Source organism: Ischnura elegans (assembly GCF_921293095.1).
Source record: "Ischnura elegans chromosome 13 unlocalized genomic scaffold, ioIscEleg1.1 SUPER_13_unloc_3, whole genome shotgun sequence".
NCBI lineage: Eukaryota > Metazoa > Arthropoda > Insecta > Odonata > Coenagrionidae > Ischnura > Ischnura elegans.
In genome coordinates, this window is record NW_025791659.1 from 9,865,244 (window position 1) to 9,891,348 (window position 26,105).

The 26,105-nt window shown below is 38.6% G+C and overlaps 1 protein-coding gene across 2 annotated transcripts in view; it reads left to right on the forward strand.

The window, feature by feature from the left end:
- The window catches only part of LOC124172840, a 101,531-nt gene extending 79,245 nt beyond the window's left edge, over positions 1-22,286 (forward strand). The window contains exons 10-12 of one of the 2 annotated variants that reach the window (XM_046552334.1): positions 1,101-1,385; positions 15,934-16,125; positions 21,558-22,286. In XM_046552334.1, coding sequence (XP_046408290.1) covers positions 1,101-1,385; positions 15,934-16,125; positions 21,558-21,687 — 607 coding nt within the window. In that variant the 3' untranslated portion in view covers positions 21,688-22,286. The remainder of the gene's footprint in view (positions 1-1,100; positions 1,386-15,933; positions 16,126-21,557) is intronic. The other variant, XM_046552335.1, reaches the window with a different exon arrangement.
- The last annotated feature ends 3,819 nt before the right edge of the window (positions 22,287-26,105 follow it).

Genomic DNA, 26,105 nt, shown 5'->3' on the forward strand with positions numbered 1-26,105 from the left:
AATGTGTATCCCTGAACACAATCCTTAGCTTGAATGAGCAAGTTTAAAAAAAATTGTAAGTGTCACAGTACTGACCACATCCGAAGGGCGGTTGTGACAATACTTCGGGTCGGTAGTGACAGATTTCCAAAATACTCTTAAACTATAAAATTCGAAGAATCAAGCGAGATGGAGTGGAATTGATTCATAATGAAACACTGACTTGCAATTTTCCACAAAACCACTCAACGTGAATGAGATCCCACAAGAACCATACAGTGAATTCTAACCGCCGACCCCCCGCTCCCCACCCCCACCTACACACCCTCGGAAGAACGCGTCCTCGAGGCCCCCCACTAATCCGCACGGCAGCCTACGGGCACAGAAGACGTCTTTCCCCCCGTCTCGGAAACAACACCCGAAGATAAGAAGACCGCCACGTGTATTCAAATGCTTTCATTTCTATGTTCAAAGTTTGTTAACCCTGGAAAAAACCCTTCAATTTCCAACCTTTTTACCTCCTCTGGTTTTTCCACTCTCCCCCCCCCCCCCCACGCCTTGCACTTCTACCCATTCCAACCAGCTCCTTGAGCACTTTCCACCCCATTTCTCCTCTCTCAGTTGTATGTACCTTGAAAATGATGTAGTAACATGGAAACTCGATTCGAATTAAATTTTATTTTTGTGGAAAATTGCAAGTCAGTGTTTCGTTACTCTTAAACTGTCTGAAATCATTTTAATCGCAAGAAATTTGTAACGTGATACAGCATAATTTTTTTCCAGAAAACATTGAAACTTGATAACAAAAGAAACAAAAGCTGGGAACTAGTATTTTTTAAGGATACGGGGAAGTTATCACCGCGGCTAGGTAAAGGTTGCGGAAAAAATTGAGGCAGAGTGAAAATCATGTGTGGCTAATCGGCAACCCGGATAAGCGGCAGCCGGATAATCCGTAGTCTGCTGTTTTATTGTTATCATTATTTTTATTATTTATTATTATTTATAAACATCCATTAATACATTCTCTCCAGTTATTGGCATTAAATTTTTATTATTTTTATCATTGTTATTTTTATTTTATTTTTAATCATATAAAACATCAATTCACTCGTTCTCTCCAGTGAGGGTCCGTCCGGGACGACGTCTTCCTCTCCAATCGACGGGAGATCTAAGTGGATGTGCCGTTTCTGCGGCTCGATGATGGCCAGCAAGGCGTCGTTGCGTCGCCACGTGAAGCAAGTGCACTTTGGAAGCAAGAACAAAGAGAAACATTGTAGCCTGTGCAACACCCTATTCCCCTCCTCCTGCCACTTGTACTTGCACCAGAGGACTGTGCATTCCAGCCTTTGGCGACACCACTGCGCCATCTGCGGGAAGGGATTCAAGACCAACAGCTCTCTCAAGAGGTACAGTATCTATTGCGTTCTTGGTTGTCCAACGACCAGGAAAATAGGAACCAGGGCAATTTCCTTCGTCAAAGTACAGTGAGTCCTCGTTCTACGTCACCCCGTTTAATGTCATTTCGCGATAACGTCACGAAAATTTTGAGACCGTCATTCGTATATCGCACCTTCGCTTCACAATAACGTCAAGACTTTTAAATTTCGCGCGAGAAAAAAATGCGAAGCGGCGGGCGTTGCAGGTTGTTCGCTTTGTCGGCGGTAATACAGTCAGTCTAAACGAAGTGTAAAACGGTGTGTTTATTGTTAATTGCGATTATGGTTTTAGCAAATTTTCTGCAAAATGAATTCTTGCGTAGGTGCGCAAGGTTTTACTTGACATAATGGTTTTCAGGAACCTAAAAAGTGATTTCAAGGAATTTTTCCGAGTAGAACTCTTTGAGTTTTTGTTGTCACTTTTTTCGCCGTGTTCACAATAATTTTGGTTCCTGTAACTGCGACGATGTTTCAGCGATGATGATGACCAGGCGACGCTCGCCCAGGCGACCACCATAGCGAAGCCGAAAAGCAAATACAGGAAGATGCAAAAATGGAGAATGATTTACGTCACTGCTGCTATTGTCGTCGATGAAGACAGGAACTCGTATTTATGCCATAGCTTGGCATTCCCATCGTAAAAAATGCCCCAGATATGATACGTTAAAATTTTTTCGCGTAGGAATTGTGAGGTCTAGGAGCCAATATTCACTTTTTACATTGTTTCTTATGGGATATTATGTTTCGATTAACGTCAATTCGTTTATCGTCACATTTTTCATGAACGGTAAGTGACGTTAAACGAGGACTCACTGTATAGAAAGGCATTCTCAAGAGCTACAGAATTTATTGCGTTCAGGGCAGTGGCGGCTGGTGGTAATTTATCTAGGGTGTGCATCAGAGCAGATATAGGATGATTTAATTATATTATGTTAACCCGTTAACGCCTAGCAGTACCAAATGGTACCAGCTGGTAGTGCAGTGCTAAACTTAACTTTTTTGTCATTTATCGTGATTTATTAGGGGTTTTGAAAGTTTTAAATTAATTAAAATATTTTCAATAACATTTTTCCGAAAAGTTTGCAATTTTAAAGCTGTAATTAAAGCATTTAGAGCTGTTTGAAAATAGGGAATTATCAACTAGCCCAAAAAAAAAACGGAATTTTTAGAGCAAGCATTTCGATTTTCTTTGCTTACGCCACATGCACTCTATGTACAAAAGTCTTATTATGTAATTATGATTGTTATAACATGTATATCTCAGATAAAGTATATTTTTTATCATCATCATTACGCTAACTTGGTTTGACAAGGTTCTAACTGACCATCAGCTGGTTTTGAGAAAAACCTTGTCAAAGTTTTAAACTGCTCTCTTTCTATTATTAATAGGAATTTATTTTTAATTTTTGGCACATACACAGTGATCCACTAGATACACTAGTAATTATTACTTTAAGAAAATATGTTATTTATTTTATTTTTTTACATGTTTATATGAGTAATAAAATGAGTAAAATGCAGTTAGAACCTTGTCACACCAAATATTAGTTTTTTCTCCTTGCAGTTGGAACTTTGTCACTGTTCTTAATCTGTTATTATTTCACATAGAGGTATAAAAACCGGTGCAACACAAAGAGAAACATTAACTTTTTTATCTTGAGTGAAAACACCAAATTTTGCAAAAATGTCAGTTAGTACCTTGTCAAACCAAGGTAGCGATTAGTCAACAATCCTAAGAATGGTTTGACGCAGCTCTCCATTTCTCTCTCCTATCCGCTTATCTCTTCATAGCTACATATTTATTCTCTTTTACATCCTTTATAACCTATCCGATATAACTCATTCGGGGCCGTCCCTTGCCCTTTTTCCCTTCCACTTGTCCTTCAACGATTGTCTTCATCAGACCGTCGTGCCTCAAAATGTGGCCAACTAAGTTGTCCCTTCTTCTGCTTAATGTTTTTAGGAGGCTTCTCTTTTCTCCTACTCTCCTTAGCACTTCATGGTTACTCACACGGTCAATCCATTTCCTCTTCATCATTCTTCGGTAGCACCACATTTCGAATGCTTCCACTCTTGACTTCTCTGCTGCTGTCAACGTCCAAGCCTCGCTTCCATAGAGAAACATACTCCATATGTAGCATCTGATGAATTGTTTCCTTACTTCTATGCTGGTATTTTCAGCTGTAAGAAGATTCTTCTTTTTGTAGAAAGCCCTCTTCGCCTGCGCTATTCTACTGTGTATTTCTTTCTTGCTCCGTCCATCGCTGGTAATTCGGCTTCCCAGGTAAGAGAACTCGTTCACCTCTTCAAGCTTATGCTGTCCTAGGTTGATGTTTGTTTTAGGCTCCTCTCTTTTGCTGCAAACTAATATCTTAGTCTTCTTTTTGTTGATTTTCAGCTGATATCTGGCCATTGTCCTTTCCATGTTTGTCAACTTCTTCTTCAAATCCTTCTCTGTCTCGGCTATGACTGCTATGTCGTCAGCAAATCGCAGCATACTAATTTTTTCTCCGTGGATATTGACACCCAAAGCTTTCTGCTTGATTTCGTTGATGGCTTTCTCTATGTAAACATTAAAAATTAAGGGGGAAAGCGCACAACCTTGTCTCACCCCTTTTCTTATTCTCGCTTCTGTACCATTTGGTCCACATTTGATGACAGCTACTTGGTTTTCATACAAGCTATGAATAATTCTACGATCATTGCAGAGTACGCCGATTTCTTTCAAAATTCTAAGCATTGAATTCCATTCAACGTTATCAAAGGCCTTCTCTAAATCGACAAATCAATCATGTGAGCCTTATTTGATGTGAGCCTAGTATTTGGGATGTTATGATGCAAAACATTTTGGTGGTACCATATGGGTTAGGCGTTACTATTAGTGGCAAAAGAAAAATTTTGCACCTAATGACTCAGAATTTCATTGTCATTTAGATACACAATTACCACAAAAATCGCAGAAACTTTTTAATTCAGACATTACCGGGTTAACCTTTGGCAACATTTTCGAATGGTAAAAACCATGCATTTTGTCAATAACTTATGGATAAAAATGGTGTGTACACTATATACATTGTAAAAACCATCTCTTTCATACTGATTTCCAACAAATTTCTCTGGTGTGAAAGGCAATACAATACCAAGGATAGAAAGAACAGATTACTTTCATGGACGGACATTAACTCGGAGAAGAGCACAAACCGCTATTTGCACCAACACAATGACTCTCCGTTGAATATCATCCACAGATCGTCTTGATGCCGCAATACTTGTCTTCCCTCTCTGCATACAAACGTTATCTTTTCTCCCTTGGGTATTTGGCATATCTGTCCTGTTACATCTTTTGATTGGCCACTGCAAAATGCACTGTGGGGGGAAAGAGAATTACAATGCATTAATTGGTGCAATCATCACGGTGAAGACCAAATATTAAGAGGGTCATTTGACAAGTTTGAGTCTTTTAGAATTTCCAACATAGTTAATATAAAAAAAACAATACTCTCGTTATTTACCATCTATTAGTAATCAGCTGTGAAATTTTTAGTTGGTTCCACTGTTCGGTTTGCGTTTGACAACCATTGAAAGCAGACGACCTTGTGAATCTTCTATATTATTTCTACTGTATAGATACCTTTTTCTCAACTTATTGGCAACCAAACTTTACAAATGAGGTACCAAAATGCCACCACACATGATTACCACAAAAATCACACAAATTTTTTAATCCAGGCGTTACCGGGTTAATACTAGTCCATAAGCATCATATTTCGTCGTAATAGAATACATAGCAAGGTAAACATATCACTGGTATATTCTACCCTTAAAATTGCATGAGCCGAAATAATATTAGAATGCATGAAAATAATTATTCTAAACACACTGTTACAAGTGACGGTAGGTGATATTCATTCTCCTTTCCTTACACCCTATGAGGAAGTAGTGTAGAAAATGGCCATACAGATGACTCTGTAGACGCACTAGGATCCTGGGCGCAGGTAGTGTAGGTGGCGGCTACACCACTACACTACCTGCGAGTCACTCACCAAAAATATGCACGTGCGCACTCGCATCGTTTTGAGTCTGCTCCCATCACCCATTAGAACTGCACATACCCCCCCGCATACTTCGTCCTGCCAGAGCACCCTCAAGCGATCGCACAAACCAAATGTGCGACTGCTCTACAAGTGTGCGATCCCGTGGCATCATATGCTCTGCAGTCCAGCAACATCTTGTCCGGTAGTGTCCGAAAATATCCACAGGGAAGAATGACGCCTCGGTAGCTTAACTGGCTAAATGTGTAGCAGGTAGTGTAGCTCTCTCGGTAGCTTAACTGGTATTCTTCCCTGTGGATATTTTCGGACACTACCGGACAAGATGTTGCTGGACTGCAGAGCATATGATGCCACGGGATCGCACACTTGCAGAGCGGTGAATTCGAAAAGGAGATAGCTGTAATGTTCGGTGCTTCATGTTTCTTGCATGTGTAGACAGGATTTTGATCCTTCTCGTCGCAAAGGAATAGTTTTCTTTTATAATTCATTCATCTCTGGGTGTGCACTTGCTAACATGCGTATATGCACGCGCCTCCATTGGTTCAGGGTGTCCAACGATGGGGAAAGTAGGGAATGGGGTGGTTTTCTTCATCAAAGAAAAGAAAAGCAACCTCAAGAAGTACAATATTTGTTGCATTCAGGGTGTCCAATGACCAGGGGTATATATAGGGGGGAATAGGGTAGTTTCTTTAATACAGTAGATTCCGGTTAATTGGGACATATCGGGACTTGTGCACTTTGCCCCAATTAAGCGGCTGCCCCAATTAGGCGAACTATCCTGTATATGGGCTTAAAGAAACGTTGAAATGATAGAAAGAAGACTAAAGGATGTTTATAATGCAACATGAGTTTATTATACTATTAATTTGATTAATTAATCGGCGAGTTTAGTTAATTTATTATGATTTTTAAAAAATTAAAACACTTTAGCTGAAAATATTTTTCACAGCCTAGGGTGACGCTGAATGAATGTCTTTTACTAAGTCCTATTAAAGAAAATTCCTATCCTCTTGCGGATAGTATAACAACAAGAGCTTTCAAAATAGGGCAATAATAGGAACATTTGTGAAAAATAAGAGTGAATCAAAGGAGGAAAATATAAAAAATAGCATTCAGAAAACAAAAAAATTTAATTTCGTCGCGAGTTTTGTTACAAGGAGAAACTCTTTAAGACCTTTTCATACTTGATAATGTCATTTGTAACGACAAAACGCATTGTGTAAGAATAAAACTATAAGTGGAAATATTGCAATGTCTTATTTTAATAATATAGTTCACTCCCGATTATCCGGGCTAATGTTGGGGAGAGAAGGCACGAATAATCGAAAAACACGGATAATACAAACTTTCACTTAAATGCCTTATAATGTTCATAATTTACGTAAAAAACAATATATTATTATTTATGCAGTTATTCTGTTATTTAAGAGTGCTTCCCAGACTAATTGAGAGCTTTCTTCGCCAGTTCGCGCTCTTTTTAGCGGCGATAACAGGGTTGTATTAGTACTATTAATGCTCCATGTAAGGTCTGGTTTCGAAAACCACACATCCGTGGCTGTAAGATCACGGATACGGAAAAGTGCTTTTGCACGAATGCTTCAAAACCACTGCTCGACGTCGGAAACTACACTGTCAAGCACCACGGCACGCAGTCGCGTTTCACACAAGTTGCCAGGGTTGCAACTGCTGCGCGACGTGTATCCGTGATCAAGGAGCACGGTCGCGCACTGAGGCTTGGAAAACAGGAACACGGAGCTCCCGTGAATGCTGCTAGCGCGTGACCGCTTCCGTTTTACGAAGGGGATTCTAACGGAAGTAATAAGGCCGATGTATCCTAGCATTAATGCCGTAATTCCGATGATTTTGCGTCCGATTTTTAGAATAAATATCGCGGCAAAAATTGAGCGAGAGTGAAAAATCATGCACGGATAATCCGCAACCCGGATAACCCGCGGCCGGATAACCGGAAGTCTACTGTATTACGAACTTCCACCTCATCGTGCCTAACATCATTCAAGATAATCGCTTAGCTACTCGCTACCTTGGTTTGACAAGGTTCTAACCGACATATTTGCAAAATTTGGTGTTTTGACTCAAGATAACTAAGTTTATGATTCTCTATGTGTTGCACCGGTTTTTATTCCTCTTTGTAAAATAATAACAGATTTAGAACAGTGACAAAGTTCCAACTGCAAGGAGAAAAAACTACTAACATTTGGTGTGACAAGGTTCTAACTGCATTTAACTTATTTTATTACTCCTATAAACATGTAAAAAAAAATAAAATAAATAACATATTTTCTTAAAGTAATAATTACTAGTGTATCTAGTGGATCACTAGTGTATGTGCCAAAAATCAAAAATGAATTCCTATTAATAATAGAAATAGAGCAGTTTAAAACTTTGACAAGGTTTTTCTCAAAACCAGCTGATGGTCAGTTAGAACCTTGTCAAACCAAGGTAGCGTACTTAGTAGCTTCAAGTCTACTCACCCATCCGCCCATACTGGTTTTTGTCAGTCTATCTCTCCCTTGTGAAGTGTAAATAAACATTGTGCAAAGTTATCTGGGGACTCGGTGTGTCACCATTCCACTAGTTGTGTTATAGATACCTCGTTTTTTTTGCATTGAAGTAATTACCATTGTGAAGTGAAGTGATGTATGTTACTTTATTAGAAATCTAAATAGAATATAGAAGTAGAAATAGAAGTCTAAATCTTGAAAATTTGTTTTGGACTCCGAAAATGGAAAACGTAAGAAGAGATTCAAGAGGATACTTGGAACATATCGAAGCCCTGATGATGATTTAAAAAATAAATCGAAACGTTGGCTGAAACTTATTTTGTCAATGACCTAAACTCCAAGAAATACTATATTATATATTATTATTATCAGCGATTAACCGTCTTACTTTCATCCCATACCTCTCTTTCTAAAGCCCTGATGCATCCAAATGCATTTCTCAATGCGAGGGGTACATGCATTGTCACTTGACAAGTGTTGTGAGAGCTGACGATGCTTTGGATATCCATGCAAAGTTTAATGCAAAAATACTTTATCTTGGCACAATAAATAGAAAGTAGACTACAATTTCTTGAACAATTTCTTTTAGAGGATTTCAACTGTAGAATATAAAACTCCTCTTGTAATAATCTTTAAATGCATTATTAATCGTCGTATTTATATCGATATATCAATCGATATGGTTTCTTTCCAAGGACGAATGTGTACGGTGGTTGCCGGTTGCCGTGATTTATGTTGAATAAAGTTTCGCCAATTTTTATGATGTGTAGTATTTCTAACTGTGCCGAGTGAACGGCATTTAAATAATCAAGAATTGCCTTGAGAAAAATTACCCTGGACCGGGAATCGAACCACGGGCCTTCAGGTTTCCAGGCCACTTTGCAGACCACTACGCTATCCATGTTCTTTAATTCTAATTTCAATTATACTGAGGCTCATGGCACTAGATGTTAGGCCCTCGCGGTCCATCGAGGATGGCAACGCAAGGGAGAAAGGACTTCCAAGAAGCCACAACCGGTTGAGTGCATCAAACCTGCGCTAAAGCACGACCACCGAGAGATAAAGCTGCGCAAAGTGGTACGTGTAATATTCCAAACCCTGCCGCGTGAACGGCGGTGAAATATACAAGAATTGCCATGAGAAAAAATTACCCTGGACCGGGAATCGAACCACGGGCCTTCAGGTTTTAAGGCCACTGTGCAGACCACTACGCTATCCATGTTCTTTAATTCTAATTTCAATTATACTGAGGCTCATGGCACTAGAAGTTAGGCCCTCGTGGTCCATCAAGGATGGCAACGCGAGGGAGAAAGGACTTCCAAGAAGCAACAACCGGATGAGAGCCTCAAACCTGCGCTAAAGCCGTGCAAAGTGGTATGTGTAGTATTTCTAACATATTTAGTATAACGTATGTGTAGTATTTCATACGTATTCCAAAAAATACATTTTCCTCAAAGGTGGAGAATTGCAAAGGTTTGACCGGTATTCAAGGAAGGTGAATGCAACAACATAGCCAACTACCGTCCAATGAGCATTATTTTTTCTCATGGCAATTGTTGTATATTTCACCGTCGTTCGCACGGCAGGGTTAGAAATATTACGCGTACCGCTTTGCACGGCTTTAGTGCATGTTTTAGGCTCTCAACCGGTTGTGGCTTCCTGGAAGTCCTTTCTCCCTCGGGTTGCCATTCTTGATGGACCGCGAGGGCCTAACACCTAGTAGCATGAGCATCGGTATAATTGCCATGGGAATTAAAGAACCTGGATAGCGTAGTGGTCTGCAAAGTGGCCTGGAAATCTGAAGGCCCGTGGTTCGATTCCCGGTCCAGGGGAATTTTTTCTCATGGCAATTGTTGTAAATTTTTATGATGTTTTAAAACGACAAAATTATATACTCTGAGCTATCATCATATTCTCTGAGTAAGCTGTGAGAAAGAAGAAATTAATTAGCTTTGCTTGCCCTCTTGAAACATATGCTTGACAAATCAAGGGATGATGATGCCGTTTTTATATAATAGGGTAGTTTCCTTCATCAAAGAAAACGAAAGGCATTGATTGCGATTCGTTACCCACCATTAGTGGATTCATTATATACAAATTATTTGTTGTTAGAAATACCGGTTTAGACGAATGGCAATGGTCAATTTTTATCCTCATTCGAAAAAGACCAGATTGGCGCCCATGCGATTTCACTCCACCTGACGTCACAGGGACCTAGTTTCTATACGAGTAGATAGGAGTTATATATGGTCTGAGATTATTACCAATACATGCATGAGGCACAGAGCTCAGGGAAACAAGTCTTAATAATCACTTATTAAAACTGGCTAAGGTTGGAAAGTTTCCTTCGTTTGATAAGGTATTAATAATCCTTATTTAAGCCAAGTGCTACCAGCTAGCAGGGTACTCTGCTTCCTGCTAGCATCCTGCGTCATATCAGCACTCAGAGCCTCACCCCAAGGTCACCTCACTTGCGGCAGCGGGAACCAGAATGATGTCACTTGGAAGTTTTCCCGGCATTCATACTTAGCCTTTTTCAGTGCATAATTTGCCATTTTTGCATTTTTTTCCCCTTCTGGAATTTCTGGGATCCTTTTAACCTTTTCCCTGCTAAAGACGTCTATATACGTGAGGATGTTTCCTGGCCCGGGAGACAAAAGCCGTATATTTATGTGTGAGATTTTCCTATTCAGGAGAACGAAAGCCGTATATATATGTTTTCTAGCTCTCCCCCTTTTAGGATTGTCGCAGGTTTACCTCCTCTATGTCTCGGGACCCAACCCTGCGGGGTTTAGGATTTACCCTCAAATAAATATTTGTTCATTTCTCAAGAAAAATAAACTAAGAATTGAATTCTTTGTCTTTTGAACAGCATTTACAATTTTTAAACGAAATACTACGATAAATATTAACTTATATGTCGAGTTCTGTATAAACATCAACATGGAGATTGTTGCTGCATTAAATGCGTTAATATTGACCTTAGAACTTCGCTTAAAATTTGACAGTGCTCATAAAAAAATGAGGAATTCAATTCAAAGTCTGTAATTTACGTGCAAGCAACAATTATCCATATGCTAAATACATATAAGCAATACATAAGTTAGCGGGGAACCAATGCCGCAGGTATGGGCGTAAACCCGGAAAGGAGGGAGCACTACTACTCTCGGAGTCCGAGATAATGCAGAGTTCCAGCGAGGAGGGGTCGAAAAAGGTTCTGCTCGACTTTTCTTAACGAATGTCCTCCAAAAATGCTCCGTACCACGAGAAAGAAGTCTCTTGGGGCTCAGTACAGCAGTCATGCTAAGACGAAAACTCCGCCGTCTCGAAAGGGTTAAAGTCCTTTATGGTTTGGGGGAAAAACGAATTCCCAATATCTATATGTTCGGCAAACCATCTATCTTAATTTATCGCTTCTGTCGGACCTGGAAATATAGTGTGGCTATAACATTATGTTCTCCGTATCGCTCTTAAAGGTATCCATTCTCAATTGTTCAAGCAATCTAAGCCTAGCGTGCAGCCTGCGAGTCTCCAACGGCTCCCAGCCTAATACGCCTACGCCTAAAAGGCCTACGGTTATCTACATATACATAATACCCCGCAAGCCGCCTAAAAGGAGTGTGGCAGGGAGTGTTAGGACACCAGCTCTTTATGAATAAAAAATTAGGTGCCCTAAGGAAATTATAAATAGCATATATAGAAATTCTTTATGGTTCGGGGGGAAAATTGAATTTCCATATCTATCCGTTTGGCAAAATATTTCTCTTAATTTATCGCTTCTATCGGACGTAGAAATATAGTGTGGCTCTAATATTATGTTCTCCGTGTCGCTCTTAACCCTCAACCAGTGACGTGCGGTCTGAGAGACCGCTGCGTTTATAAAATTATGAATATTTTCAAAATTAAGATTTAAAAATATCTATAATTCTCGTAAGCTTCATATTTTTGCACAGCAAGGACATCCCACTCTTAAAAATTAATGTTCCTTTTATTAAATTTTGTAAATTTGAATTTCAATTCGATTAGCGGTCTGTGAGACCGTACGTCACTAGCATAAGAAAGCATCAAGAAAGGAATAAGCGGGATAAATTTCATGGCAACTTACTACTTAGCCTTCCAACTTTAACATTTAAGGCCTTTTTTGAATCTGGCGAAATATTGATACATAAATATAATAATTATAACTCAAGTGTTTTGGGCATCAGTTTATTGATCCTGCTTCAAATCACAATTTTTTATGACAAATTGGTTCGTATTGGGAGTGAAAATTTTTTTATATAAGTTTTAGAAAAGTTAAGCATTCAAAGAAAAATTAAACAAAACAATAAAAATGGCGTAGCAATATTTTATGAATTTTTTATTTGTTGCGGTCTCCCAGACGGTCACTGGTAGTGTAACAAGAATTGCACGTCACTGGTTAAGGGTTAGAGGTATCCATTCTCAATTGTTCAAGCAATCTAAGCCTTAACACTTTCGCTGCGGCGGACGCACCGGTGCGTCCTGCGCAAACTATAACGCCGAGCGGAGGACGCACCAGTGCGTCCTGCTTCGACCCGTTTTCAAATGCACATAGAATCAGCCAAGAACGTCTTGGGCGCTCCAAATTACCTCTCGCTACTCTATTACATTCCGTACTATTCCGTATTGGCCGTCGTTTCTAGGAATCAACTGTCAATTTTTAGGTAACTACTTTTTCATCTTTTTTCCATTTTTTCGTGATTTTTATGATATATTAATTTTTCTGAACTTAATCGTCTCGGAAACGGAGATAAATGGGTCTCGTATGCATCAAAAACTCTTCTAAATATTATTTATGTCAAATAAAGTTTTATATTCAGTTTATTCGAATATGTGGAAATGTATCGATATACCTGAAGATAGCAAAAATATGTGAACAGATTGGTTTGAACAATTGTCATGGTTGCTTCTTATGAACATAATAGATATTACGTTTAGCGATGATAAATCCCTTGAAAACGTAACACGCGTAGTTGACCCAGGTTCGATGCCAGAATTTTCTACACATGTACCTTTATCGTGCATAACGCGGAAAAAGTTAGCTCTAAGAAGTTATTACCATAAGGCATATCGAGGGGCATTATGTAATCCCCTTTGATAATAATGAATTATAATCCATTGCACTCTTCTTTTATTCTTCCATATAGCAGATTGATTATGTAAACATGCCGTAATGTTGCCGAATTTTTCTTAAATATAATGAAAAATGTTGCTGAACATCACTTGTCCCACAAAACCCCGAATCACAATATTGTAGACAAGTGTCTCATTATATTACGGGTCAATTGCAAAGGTTATATACTTTGTTAAACTGACAGATAGGAATATAATTACCACACTCTGCGTATACATTACAAACGAAACTGAAATCGACCACCATATCAAGATTAAATATTTTACACAGGATCCATTAGCATTGACCTTGAGAATGAAATTCAATGCCGATATGACGGAAATGTAATACCGGGAATTCCAAGACGATCACAATAATGTGTGAAATAAAAGGGTAATATTTCGTCTCATTTCATGCGGATATCGTTTCGTCTGGCCTATAAAAACAGTGTCGTCGAGGCATGCCTTTCACTCTCATCCCTCCACGCCCTCTCGCCAAAATATCATATCAAGTAAGACGTTGCCACAGGAAAGTACTAGGTGCTTGGGGCCTTCGGAATACATTGATATGCTCGATTTTCGGAGATATCTATCCTCTGAAGTATCGTCGGAGGTGTCACCTGTTACCTGAATATCTTGATTTTTTCCCATTACATTTGATGGCTGAGGAGCCAGTAGCATCAACACCTGGTTCAGCGGGAACGTTATGAAAAAAGAGATGAATATCCTTAGAGAATTTTGAAGAAAAAGACTAATTAAGAGTTGATGGATATCCTCATGTAGTTTGATGAGGAGATGGACAGCAAGGAAGATAATGCATCCCAGGAAGGAATTCCAGAGGAGTCGTCCGAAGAGAGTCAGGAAGAAAACGCCCATGCACCATCATCAAAACTGTTCCGAAAGCACTCAAATAACTTCGATTTATGGTACAAAGCTGAACTCTAAGTAACAGATATCCTTTTTTCCCGGCACCTCAGGACAAAAATGTAATGTTCCCAGCAGGAATCCTTACGACTTACAACTCATTGCCAATGATGTTTTTTGAGTTGTAATAGAAACGTATATCAATGCTGAATATGTGGTTCGAAATAATACTTCTCCAAATGCGAATAACGTCTTGGAATAAGTCTTGAGTCGAAGATAATTGGAAACTTTTTTGACCTTCTATTTCCGATGGGTTTTATTTCTCTTAGTAAATTATAATATTATTGGAAAAAATCTGAAAAATATTATCTCCCTGTTTTTTCCACATACAGGTCTCGAGATAGCTTTTGCAAATATTTCTCGCTATGCACTTACAATTAGATAGAAATGTGGTTGAAGGCTAACACCTACCCAGTGATCTATTTTACAAAATACGGCCCTTGCATGATACATTCCAAGCAAGTATGAGTGAAGTGTACTTCTTGTTTGCAATACGGTTTGGTTTTGGATTGCTTGATATATTGTGGCACCGAGGGTAAAAAAGTGGGGGGAGCAGAGAACGCAGAGAAAGTGACTCATAAATTGTTGGCAAATTTTAAAAATAAGTGGCATGCTGTGTACAGGGATAATTTTACGACAGTGTGAGCCTTTTCCATTGTCTGCAAAAACATACTGTACAGAGAAAACATACTGTACAGTCATTCTGCTAATGAAAAGGAAAAATAACCCGGATATATTTTTAAAATTGCTTGCTACGATATAATGGGGGGTGCGTTTTGAAATGGAGGGATAAAAGAGATGTGAAGATGATTTCGTCTGAGTATGGACACGATTTTGCGGGCAGGCGGGAAAGGGTTTCAACTTAGTCCAGTATGGTGGACGCTTACAATAAACATATTGGAGGCAAAGACAAGACCGATAAATTGTTGTCATATTGTCTTTGCGAATCAAAAATTCTCCGTAGGTACCTATAGTTGAGAATATACTTTATTCAGATAATAATGATTCATTCTTTCGTTCTATACCAAAGATTTAGTGGGAAACGTGTAAATTTGTTAGAATACCGCGATGAATCAATAAACTCATTGCTAAATGTCCAACCTGAGGTAATGCCTTCAATGAGTTCCCCTAAACATGGTCACTCACCACATAATTTGGAAATGAAAAGAAAAGGAAGAAAGAAGTGCCGAGTATGTGCCAAAAATAGAGTGAGAAAATATGTTAGCACTTACGATCCAGATTGCCCGTAAAAAACGGTTTTATGCTTAAGGATATTTTCTTAGGTCTTATATTTATTGCTGACTTAAATAGCACTCTTCATTCTAGTGTTTTTTCAGTATGATTCTTGAAAGTTATCCCAAAACCACGAGTAAATTATGAGTCTGTAATTATTTACGAGAAAAATATTATTTAATTAATAATAAATAAAATTTTATAATTTTCGAATATTCCAAATTTTTAAATATATCTATTTATTTGCAAAATAAGTTGAAATATATGAACGTTAGATGAGAATTAAGGGAGATAAAAATATTTGTATAGCGGGTTGCATAACGATGTGACACGGGTTGCATAGCTTTGGCAATGCTGTGAGCGGCAGACGCACCGGTGCGTCCTTCGTTTTATTTGTTTAAAACAATCATTGGATTTTTATTATTATATTTTAAGGTATCCATAGAGACATATCTACTTGGTTATGCAGAAAAACCACTGCCGCTCACAGCGATATTTTTCATCAAAATGGCCAGCAGTGAAAGTGTTAATGTAATAAGAAATCTAATTCCTACTTTTCAATTATTGATTGAGTTTAAGTTTGAATCATTCCATGTACTTCTGATATTACTATTGTTGTGTATCGTGTACTTAAAGGGCATGATCTTGGTTTTTCAGGCACTTGTCGGTGCATGAAAAGCCTGCGCCGACACAACCAGCACCTGCTCCTGCGCAACAGAACCGGGGCCTGCTGATGTGGTTTGCGTGCATGTTGTGCGGACGTGCGTACCAGGACAAGGCGTTTCTCGAGGAGCACTTCAAGGAGCACAACAACTTCAACCTGTTCGAGTGCTCCATGTGTGGAAACAGGTGAGTGCGATTGCGTTGCGTTGCGCAAGAGTCAACGCATCAGTTTTCTTTGTGTCCAAGACCGGAAATTCCATTTGGTTCCATTTGATTCCGATTTTCTTAATCAATATTTTTTAAAATATTAACCCTTCTACTGCCTCGGGACCGGACTGTATATAGATGAACAAAAGGGGGGCCCATAACGCTTCCTTGCGGGATACGTCTTGAGTTATAAATTTATTTACTTATTTATTTAAGGGGTTGCTCACATACAGCATTTCTGCAAATTTATAGTGGCGCAGTAACAAACATGATATTTATGATGATACTCTTAACAATGCATTTTCTCTGAGAAAAAAATAAGGGGAATCACTTATTTAACGACTCTCATATTAGAAGAAAAATTTTAATCAAAAGTAAAATTTTTTTTTCCGGGAAAGTTATTAAAAAAACAATAAAGCGCTGTTTTAACCTTTTTACTGCCGTTGGGCCGATATATATCGGCCCTCGCTGGTTGAGCGAAAACTGCCTGGGGCCAAATTATCGGCCCGAATTATTTCCCTTTTTTACATGATTGTGGCCTTTTCAACGGTTGTAATTTATGCAAACCCCCATAATCTATCTGTGGTCATAAGACGTAAATATATCTTAAGAATTGGGAAAAAAATGTAGACGTACGAAATAAAATTAAGTACATGCGGTCCTCGACTTTCGTACAATTCGCACTTTCGTGCGTTCAAAATTGACACCTTTTACTTGACTTTCGTACGCTGAATTCGGACTTTTGGACGTTGGTCTGTAATTTTTTTTAAATTCCTGCGATGTTGATTGCGCATCCCAACATTCAATTGTTTCAAATGGCAGTATATGCAAACAATACGAACGTTTACAATGAAGGGAATTGTTTTTAGTTGACTCTAATCTAGGTGATTTATTTGGGATAGGGACTGCCTGCTCTAGGCTCCTTTATCAAAAGAAGAAGAAAGCCTTAATTGAAAATATTTTTCAAAAGAAGTTGACTAGACATCATCAAATAGCTTTCAATAAAACTAGTAAGATCTTCTTTCTAATTGTGTTTTTTCGTTTGAGTGCTGTTTAATTCATGTACACCTTCAGCAACGATATTGCACGAAATATCACCTGAATTCCGTTTGTCTTTTGTCTTTTTTTAAAAACATGCGAAATATACGCGATCACGAATGTCACCTGCCAAATGTCGAATTTTGGTGTAAAAATTAAAAGGTATCCAGAGTGCGGGTTCAACAAATACATTTTGTTATGCTTCTTGATATGTCTTTTTATTTATAGTGGACGTAATAAGTGGAATGTCAACTTGAACGCCAAGAGGAAGTTTCACTCGATTGCCAACGGAGTTCTTGTTTTTTAAACTTTTATTTTCATTTTCTGCGCATTTTCGAAAGAAATTAGATGATTTGAGGAGTTTTATTAACATATTATTAAAATTAAGTCAATTGAAATGAATTCCGTGAAAAAAAAGGTTTCAGTACGTATATTCCGCTCTTCTGGAACGTAACCCCTAATTATAGTATGGAAGTCAATGGTTCGACTTTCGTACATTCGATTTTCGTACAAGTTTTCGGGAACGCATTGTGTACGAAAGTCGGGGACCGCCTGTAGTTGAAAAATTTTTAAATCTGAAATGTTGCTAATTCCAGAAAAAAGCCTTGGCAGTCTTCGCACATCCCACCTGAAATGGGCTGGCAATAATAGGGTTAATATCACCACTCGGGCTATCTAACAAGAGTCCCCATTGGTACGACCGAACTTCGTTACAACAATTATGGGTCATTCCATGTCAGTTCATCCAGGCATGACACCCACCGACTCGGATTTTGATGAAACTTGCCAATTTTCATCCTTCCATGCAGGAATGAAACAGTGAAAAATATTTCTTGGCTATCTCTAATAGTTTTTTTTTCACGGCCATTTGAAGTTTGGGTGAAACTGCAATTTTTCAATGGATGTGGTCTCCAGAGGCAACTGTACCTCCAGAGGGAAATAATTTGTCTCAGCCATAGTTTTCATCCGATTCTTATGAAAATTTGCCGGTTTACTATAGAAGTCATGAGGATTCCAAAACCTAATTGAAAAATATACTAAGGAATATTGGAAATTCTCTAAACCCATATGTTTCATAAGATTTTAGGAAATTTTGCGTCAAAAACATGGTTCTATAAAACATCAAATTTTGACCTGAGGCAATATCTGATTCAAGCTAAATTAATTTTTCTGATATCCCTTAAGGTATGCGGAAGAATGAATAAATTCATTCTTCCGCATACACAATAAATGACAAGAATGGAAATCGGATCCAAAGTTATGCTAGTCCCCAACAAAAAGTAAGGACAGAGTTATGTGTGTAAAAGGGTTAATGCTGTTGTATGAAATTTTCTTGGGTTTTTCTTTGGGTAAGAATATCTAAGGAGAGCTCCCTTTAAACCTTGTAAACTTTAAAACAGTGAATATGCTGTGAATTTCGTCTGCCGTGAAAAAACCTGGAAAAAGCCGTGAAATTCGTCATAAAACCTTAAAAATCTCTCAATCTTGATTTTGGAACTACGATTGAAAGAGCCAAAGAAAAATCGATATGTCGATCATGTTTCGAGGTCAGTTATACGGAGACACTGTCCCACTGAACCGTGAAAACCTTAAAATCCTGATTAAGTTGTGAATTTCGTCTACCGTGAAAAATCCTGGAAGAGGCTGTGAATTCCGTGTCATAAACCTCAGAAATCTCTCAAACTTGATTGTAGATCTACAATAGACAGATGAAGAGTAAAATCGATGTTTCGATCATGTTTCAAGTCCCTGCATTTATCTGCACACGTGTATTCGAAGCGCTATTATTGGTCCGTGTGCCATGACGACGCATTGATCTTAACCCATTATTCCCCAGACTGTATGTAGGGCTTTTAACTTCGGTTGTTTCACATTTTTCTTTTTATTTTGGCTTAAATAAGATGAATTTTTGGAAAGATATTATATTAATCATATTATATGATTTTCACAATGCTGCGTGTACGCAACTCTGGGATAACTCCCGTAAATAAATAAAAAAAGTTATTCTTCAATAATTAGGTTAATTCTTTCATTTTTTATCTTGATTAGTACCTTCGACATCTTCGCCGGGTGTTATCAGTATTCCTTCGGAGGAATTTCCCCATTCTGCCTTTTAACGGAGATGCTGGGGTATCTCATATTTCCTAGGGTGTCTCGTATCGGACATGCTGGGAGTATGTCATTTTTAATAGGGAGTCTCGTATGTGCGCATCGATTTTTATGCCAAACGCCATCAGTCATGAGAATACAATTACATGATTGAAAATGTTGGTGAAAATGTCAAAATTAGAACTAGAGATACTTAAAAGAAGTCAGTAAATTGAATAAAAAATTGTTCTGAGGTAGAAACTTGTTCTGAGAATTAGGATTCAATAACGTTGCATTAACGCAACGCTGGGGATTAATGGGTTAAGCCTGTACCTAAGCCATAAGACTGGTAACCAGAGTGTTCATTAACACTTGCGAAAATTCAGACACTTCTTAACTTCCCTGGCACCATACTCACTCTATTTCCCCACTCACTAACTTAAGCCGGAGCTGAATTTTGCTTACGATAGGAGACGTCACGAGAGGTATTATTTTTGATGTCATATTAGATGTCACGATATGTGACGTCAGGAGAGATAGCACTTTCATTGCTGAGTTTCCATTCACAGCATCTGTCGCGTTTCTTAAATTTTTAATTAACGTGCGACCGGTAATAGGGCAGTTTCCTTCATCAAAGAAAACGAACTGCATCGATTGCGATTCGTTACCCACCATTAGTGTATTCATAATATGCAAATTATTTGGTTTTAGAAATACCGGTTTAGACGAATGGCAATGGTCAATTTTATCCTCATTTTAAAAAGGCCAGATTGGCACCCATGCGATGCCACTCCACGTGACGTCACAGGGACCTAGTTTCTACACGAGAGGATAGGAGTTTTACATCGTCTGAGGTTACCAATGCATGCATGAGGCACAGAGCTTAGGGAAACATGTCTTAATAATCACCTATTAAAACTGACTAAGGTCGGAAAGTTTTCTTGGTTTGATAAGGTATTAATAATCACTATAGAATTAAGAATACACTAAGGGTGGGTAACGAATCGCAATCAATGCCTTCCGATTTCTTTGATGAAGGAAACTACCATATTACCACGTCTCCAACTACTTTTTTGAATCGTTTTGATAAGACGCTCACCGCAGAGATTATTAGTGGGAGAATGCTGACTTCTTTCAACTTCCAAACATTTGTTGTTACCGTCTTTAAGCCCCTGTAAGCCACGCCCTGATGTATCCCACACACTCCCATTGTTGGGCGGGCTCCTGAGGGAAAAAAAAACTTCCTAACACTTTTTGAGTGCGGTATAATGTAGTAACTCGTGATTCATGGCTAAATCGATAAATTTACGTTTCCAGGATAAATATGGTTAAATAAATTTTAGAATTGTAATTCCTGCAAAGGTTTCCGAGTTTCAATACTAAAATCTGGAGAAATGAACAATAAAAATTTGAGAGAAAATTTAACGCAGCTTACGTAAGGTGCGGTCACCCATTTTTTCACATTTCCGGAAAAAATGTGGGTGGCTTCTACAGGTAATTACGGTAATATTTATTACAGTTAAACCTCTATGTAGCGAACCTCTTTACATCATAAACCTCCATACTTCATACCACCCCTATGGTCCCGTCAGATTTACATGTAAATTTATAGGCAAACCTCTTTGTAGTGAACCTCTTTATCTCGTAAAACCTCCACTTATCATACCAAGGAGACACCCCCGAGATGGCCTAACTAACCTCTGCAAATCGTACCGAGACAACTAGAGACCATTAATACAGCCGTGATCATGTACATGGAATGACATTTTCAGCAATAAATGTTTCACAGTTATTTTTTTCATTCACACCTTTAATATGTTTTCACGTTAACCATTAGTTGTGGCCATTTTGTTCTATATGAGAGCATACCATAACAGTAAATAAGAAAAATAATATTCAACGGTCCCAATCATTTTAAGTGTCTGTTGAATTAAGAGAGATCACATCGTTTTCTCTCGAATCATCGTAAAAAATTATACGATGCTTTCTGTAATTATTTAATAATAAATATATGTTCACTAGTGCAAGCATATTTGTTTAAACACATAAATATAATGGTTTAAAAGACAGCAGTGCCTTTCATTTCCGAAGGATGCGAAAAATGGTGCCTATCACTGAAACCTCTCTATAGTGAACCTCCATACATCAAATTGCCCAAATTTTGGTCCCCTCCATTACGATGTAAAGAGGTTTTACTGCATTTTAACTTTTGACAAGGACAGTTGTTGGTTGTCATTTCCTGGAATAACAACCAATGTGATTTATAATTATCATCTCTTTCTCAGGTTCGTCAATTACGACCAGCTCTGCGAACACACCAAGGCTTGCGTCAAAGCTGTCGAGCATTGCAGTGAGGCGGCAGTGCTGGCAATGGATTCAGGATCGTCTTCATGCGCAACCGCCAACAATTCATGACTCCGTGATTGCGGGTCGAGTTCCTTTTAGACTGTTGCCAGGCAACAACAAGCGCAAAATCAGGGAAACCTCATCGTGTGCGTGAACGATCATCGTTCCTGCACAATAAACTGATTACTGAACCCAAAGTATTCCTCCATTTTGTGAATGTCAATCGGTGAAAATGTCACTTTTTAAAACTGTGTTTTATTTCTCTTTTGTATGAAAAATATACATCGATTTATTTTGCAAGGAATCAACCAACATTGCCGTTTTGAATGTGTACGTAAGGAAAGCATTGAGATAATGATGTATTTATAAAAATGGCATGTTCCAAATAAATTCCATTGGTGTTTGATAAACTCGGATTTTATCAAAATTTACGCAGGTGAAGGTGTATTCATCTCAAGGAAAATATCACTGCACCTATTCGTAAAAGTGAAATTGTACATTATATGTGCGTGTTTATTTTTCGTCATATTTTTTTTTTTTTAACGATTGAATCATGTAATTCCTTGTATTTGACCACCGAATCGTGGTGCAGCCACGATTAATTTCTCATTTGCAAGAGATATCTTTGATCAACAAAATAATTTGAATAAAGTACATTATGTATGTTATCTCTGTGTTCCTTTATTTAGCTATGTGTCGACTTGAAAGTCTTGGGTTTGCATTGCAAGATGTGTTATTTAAGTATTTCTTGTCTTTTGTGTCGATTTCATTATTGTATTAACACGTTGCGTAGGGATGGCGAGAATTCTCGTCATTTTTTTCCCGAACGTTCCGGACGGATGACGAAGATTCTCGTCATTTAGACATGTCAACCTAAACAATTTTAAAGCATACTATACGTATTGGTTAGTACGTTTTCAGTTGTTGTCCGTTATTCATAATGAATTGATGCATCATAATGATTGATTGTGTAAAGTTATATTCTAAACATTAGCTTTTTAACCGTGTTTAAACCAAAAGCATTGCGCTACCTTGGTTTGACAAGGTTCTAACTGACCTTCAGCTGGTTTTGAGAAAAACCTTGTCAAAGTTTTAAACTGCTCTATTTCTATTATTAATAGGAATTTATTTTCGATTTTTGGCACATACACTAGCGATCCACTAGATACACTAGTAATTATTACTTTAAGAAAATATGTTATTTATTTTATTTTTTTACATGTTTATATGAGTAATAAAATAAGTAAAATGCAGTTAGAATCTTGTCACACCAAATATTAGTTTTTTCTCCTTGCAGTTGGAACTTTGTCACTGTTCTAAATCTGTTATTATTTTACATAGAGGAATAAAAACCGGTGAACACATAGAGAAACATAAACTTAGTTATCTTGAGTGAAAACACCAAATTTTGCAAAAATGTCGGTTAGAACCTTGTCTAACCAAGGTAGCGATTACGCCCTAATAGGCACATATTTCCTATCTCGGCGTTCCTAGGAATTTAAATACCCCGGAATGCAACGTGTTAATAGTTCGCCATGAACAATTTAGCAGCTATCCGATGATAATATTCTAATAATATAATAATAATGATAATATAATATTCTGCATGCTGTTTGAATCAAAAGAATCATCTTTTCCAACATGGGTGGTGAGAATTTCTTAACTTACTGTAAAACATGTCAGCATTTACTCATCTCTCCAATTATAACGCAGCAGACTTCCGATTATCCGGCTGTGGTTAATCCGTGTTGTGGATTATCCGTGCATTATATGTCACTCTTGCTCAATTTTTTCCGCGATCTTTATAAAAGAAATAAAATCGGATGCGAAATCATCAGAATTACTGCGTTAATCCTTTCACTGCAGTGAACGTACCTTGTACGTGCGCACGGCAGACTGCTGTGAACGTAATTTTCTTCCTCCTTTAATAATTGGGTTACATCTTTTATTTTTTATCTTGATTTGTACACTCGACATCTTCGCCAGGAGTAAATCAGTATTCCTTTGGAGGAAATTTCCCATTCTGCCTTTCAACGGACATGCTGGGGTATTTCATTCTTCCTAGGGTGTCTCGTATGTGCGCATCGATTTTTATGAGAAATGCCATCAGTCATAAAAATACAATTTTATGAATGAAAATTTTGGTGGAAATGACAAAATTAGACTTAGAGATACTTAAAAAAAGTCAGTAAATCGAAGAAAATATTATTCTGAGGTAGAAACTTGTTCTGAGAATTAGAATGCAATAACGTTGCGTTAACGCAACACTGGGGAATTATGGGTTAAGGCGACAAGCATATCGCAACGTATTATTGATTTAACCCTTTGACTGCTGTGAACGTACCTAGTATGTCCGCAAGGTAGACTGCTGTGAACGTACTTTTTCTTCCTCCCTGCATTGTCAGCACTTTTGCGGAAGCACTCGGAAAGGTTGCTTATCCGGGACCCGGAACCCTCGACGAGCTCATCCACTCAGGACCGTCTCCTCGACCCTAGATTGGCGCCCTTGCGATGCCACTCCACATGACGTCACAGGGACCTAGATGCTATACGAGTAGATAAGAGTTTTAAATCGTCTGAGATTAACAATTCATGAATGAGGCACAGAGCTCAGGGAAACATCTCTTAATGATTACCTATTAAAACTGGCTAAGGTCGGAAAGTTTCATTCGTTTGATAAGGTATTAATAATCCTTATTTAAGTCAAGCTCTAACTGATAGCAGGGTACTCTGCTACCTGCTAGCATCCTGCGTCGTATCAGCGCTCAAAGCCTCGCCCCAAGGTCACCTCACTTGCAGCAGCGGGAACCAGAACGACGTCACGTGGAGTCTTTCCCGGCATTCATACTTACCCGTCGCATTTTTGCGAGCTTGAAAATTTTCACTTTTCATTTAATCGCGAAAAATAGATATCGTCATTTAAAAATCTAAAAGCGTGAAATTCGTACTCCAGGAGTAATAATCTTTCGATTTAGGCAATAAAAAAATAATTGGAAATTACCCTATTGAGAATGGATAATTTTAACCCTCTCACTGCTGTGAATGTACTTTTTCTTCCTCCCTTTCCATGCACATTCGCAAAAGCACTTTGAAGGGTCCCTAATCCAGGACCCTTTCCTCGACAAGCTCACCCACGCAGGACCGTCTCATCGACCCTACCAGTGGGGGGCCTCCCTCCCAAAAAGTGACCGCTCTGACCGAAATTTGAAAATGGATCAATCAATCCGATCATCAAAAAATGTTTGCTTTCATCTCACTCCTGCCAATCAAGCAATCGGTACGTCTTTGAACCGTGTTTCTGCGATGAAAAATAACGATTTAGTTAACTTTGCTGAATTGGCCATTTTCCGGTGGTCCGCAGCCACGTTTTTAGTAAATAAACAAAATCGCTATTTTTCATCGCAGAAATACAGTTCAAAGACGTACTTGATTGGCAGGAGTGCGATGCAAACAATCATTTTTTGATGATCGGATTGAATGGTTGATTTTCAAATTGCAGTCAGAGTGGTCACTTTTCGACCCCCGTTGGTAGGGTTGAAGACGGAGAGGGAATGTTGAAAACAGTGTTATAGAGGGTAGAAGTTTGGGAGGAACGACGAAGTGCTGGACATGGTGGGTGAGGAGATGCAACTTATAGATGAGGTAGGTAGGAGACAGAAGGTATGGATGGAGCGAGTACTTAGCGGGGAGGGCATAATGCATATAGTGTTATAGAGGGTAAAATGTTGGGAGGAACGACGAAGTGCTGGACATGGTGGGTGAGGAGAGGCAGCTTATAGATGAGATACGGAGGAGACATAAGATATGGATGGAGCGAGTACTTAGCGGGGAGGGCATAATGCATATAGTGTTATAGAGGGTAGAATGTTGGGAGGAACGACGAAGTGCTGGACATGGTGGGGGAGGAGATGCAACTTATAGATGAGATAGGTAGGAGACGGAAGGTATGGATGGAGCGAGTACTTAGCGGGGAGGGCATAATGCATATAGTGTTATAAAGGGTAGAATGTTGGGAGTCAAGTGCTGGATATGGTGGGGAAGGAGAGGCAGCTTTTAGGCGAGATACGGATGAGACAAGATATAGATTAAGCGTCCTTACCCTCTTGACAACGGAGTCCCCCAGGGGTCCGTCTTGAGCGTGACGCTTTTCGCTATTGCGATCAACGACGTAGCTGAGTACATCCAGATGCCGATAATGCCTACTCTGTTCGTAGATGACCTGGCGATTTTCTGCAGGTCATCAAGAGTGGCTAATGTATCGAGATTGATCCAGCTCACGTTTAACAAATTAGACTAATGGACCCATAGGAGCGGTTTTCGATTTTCATCTGAGAAAACCAAATGCGTTCATTTCCACCGTGTCAGAGGCGTCCACATACCTCCTACACTTCGTATTAGCGGAAGAAATCTCCCATTTGTCGAGTCAATCCGTTTTCTGGGGCTAACATTGGATCAAAGACTCAACTGGAGAGATCACATCAATAATC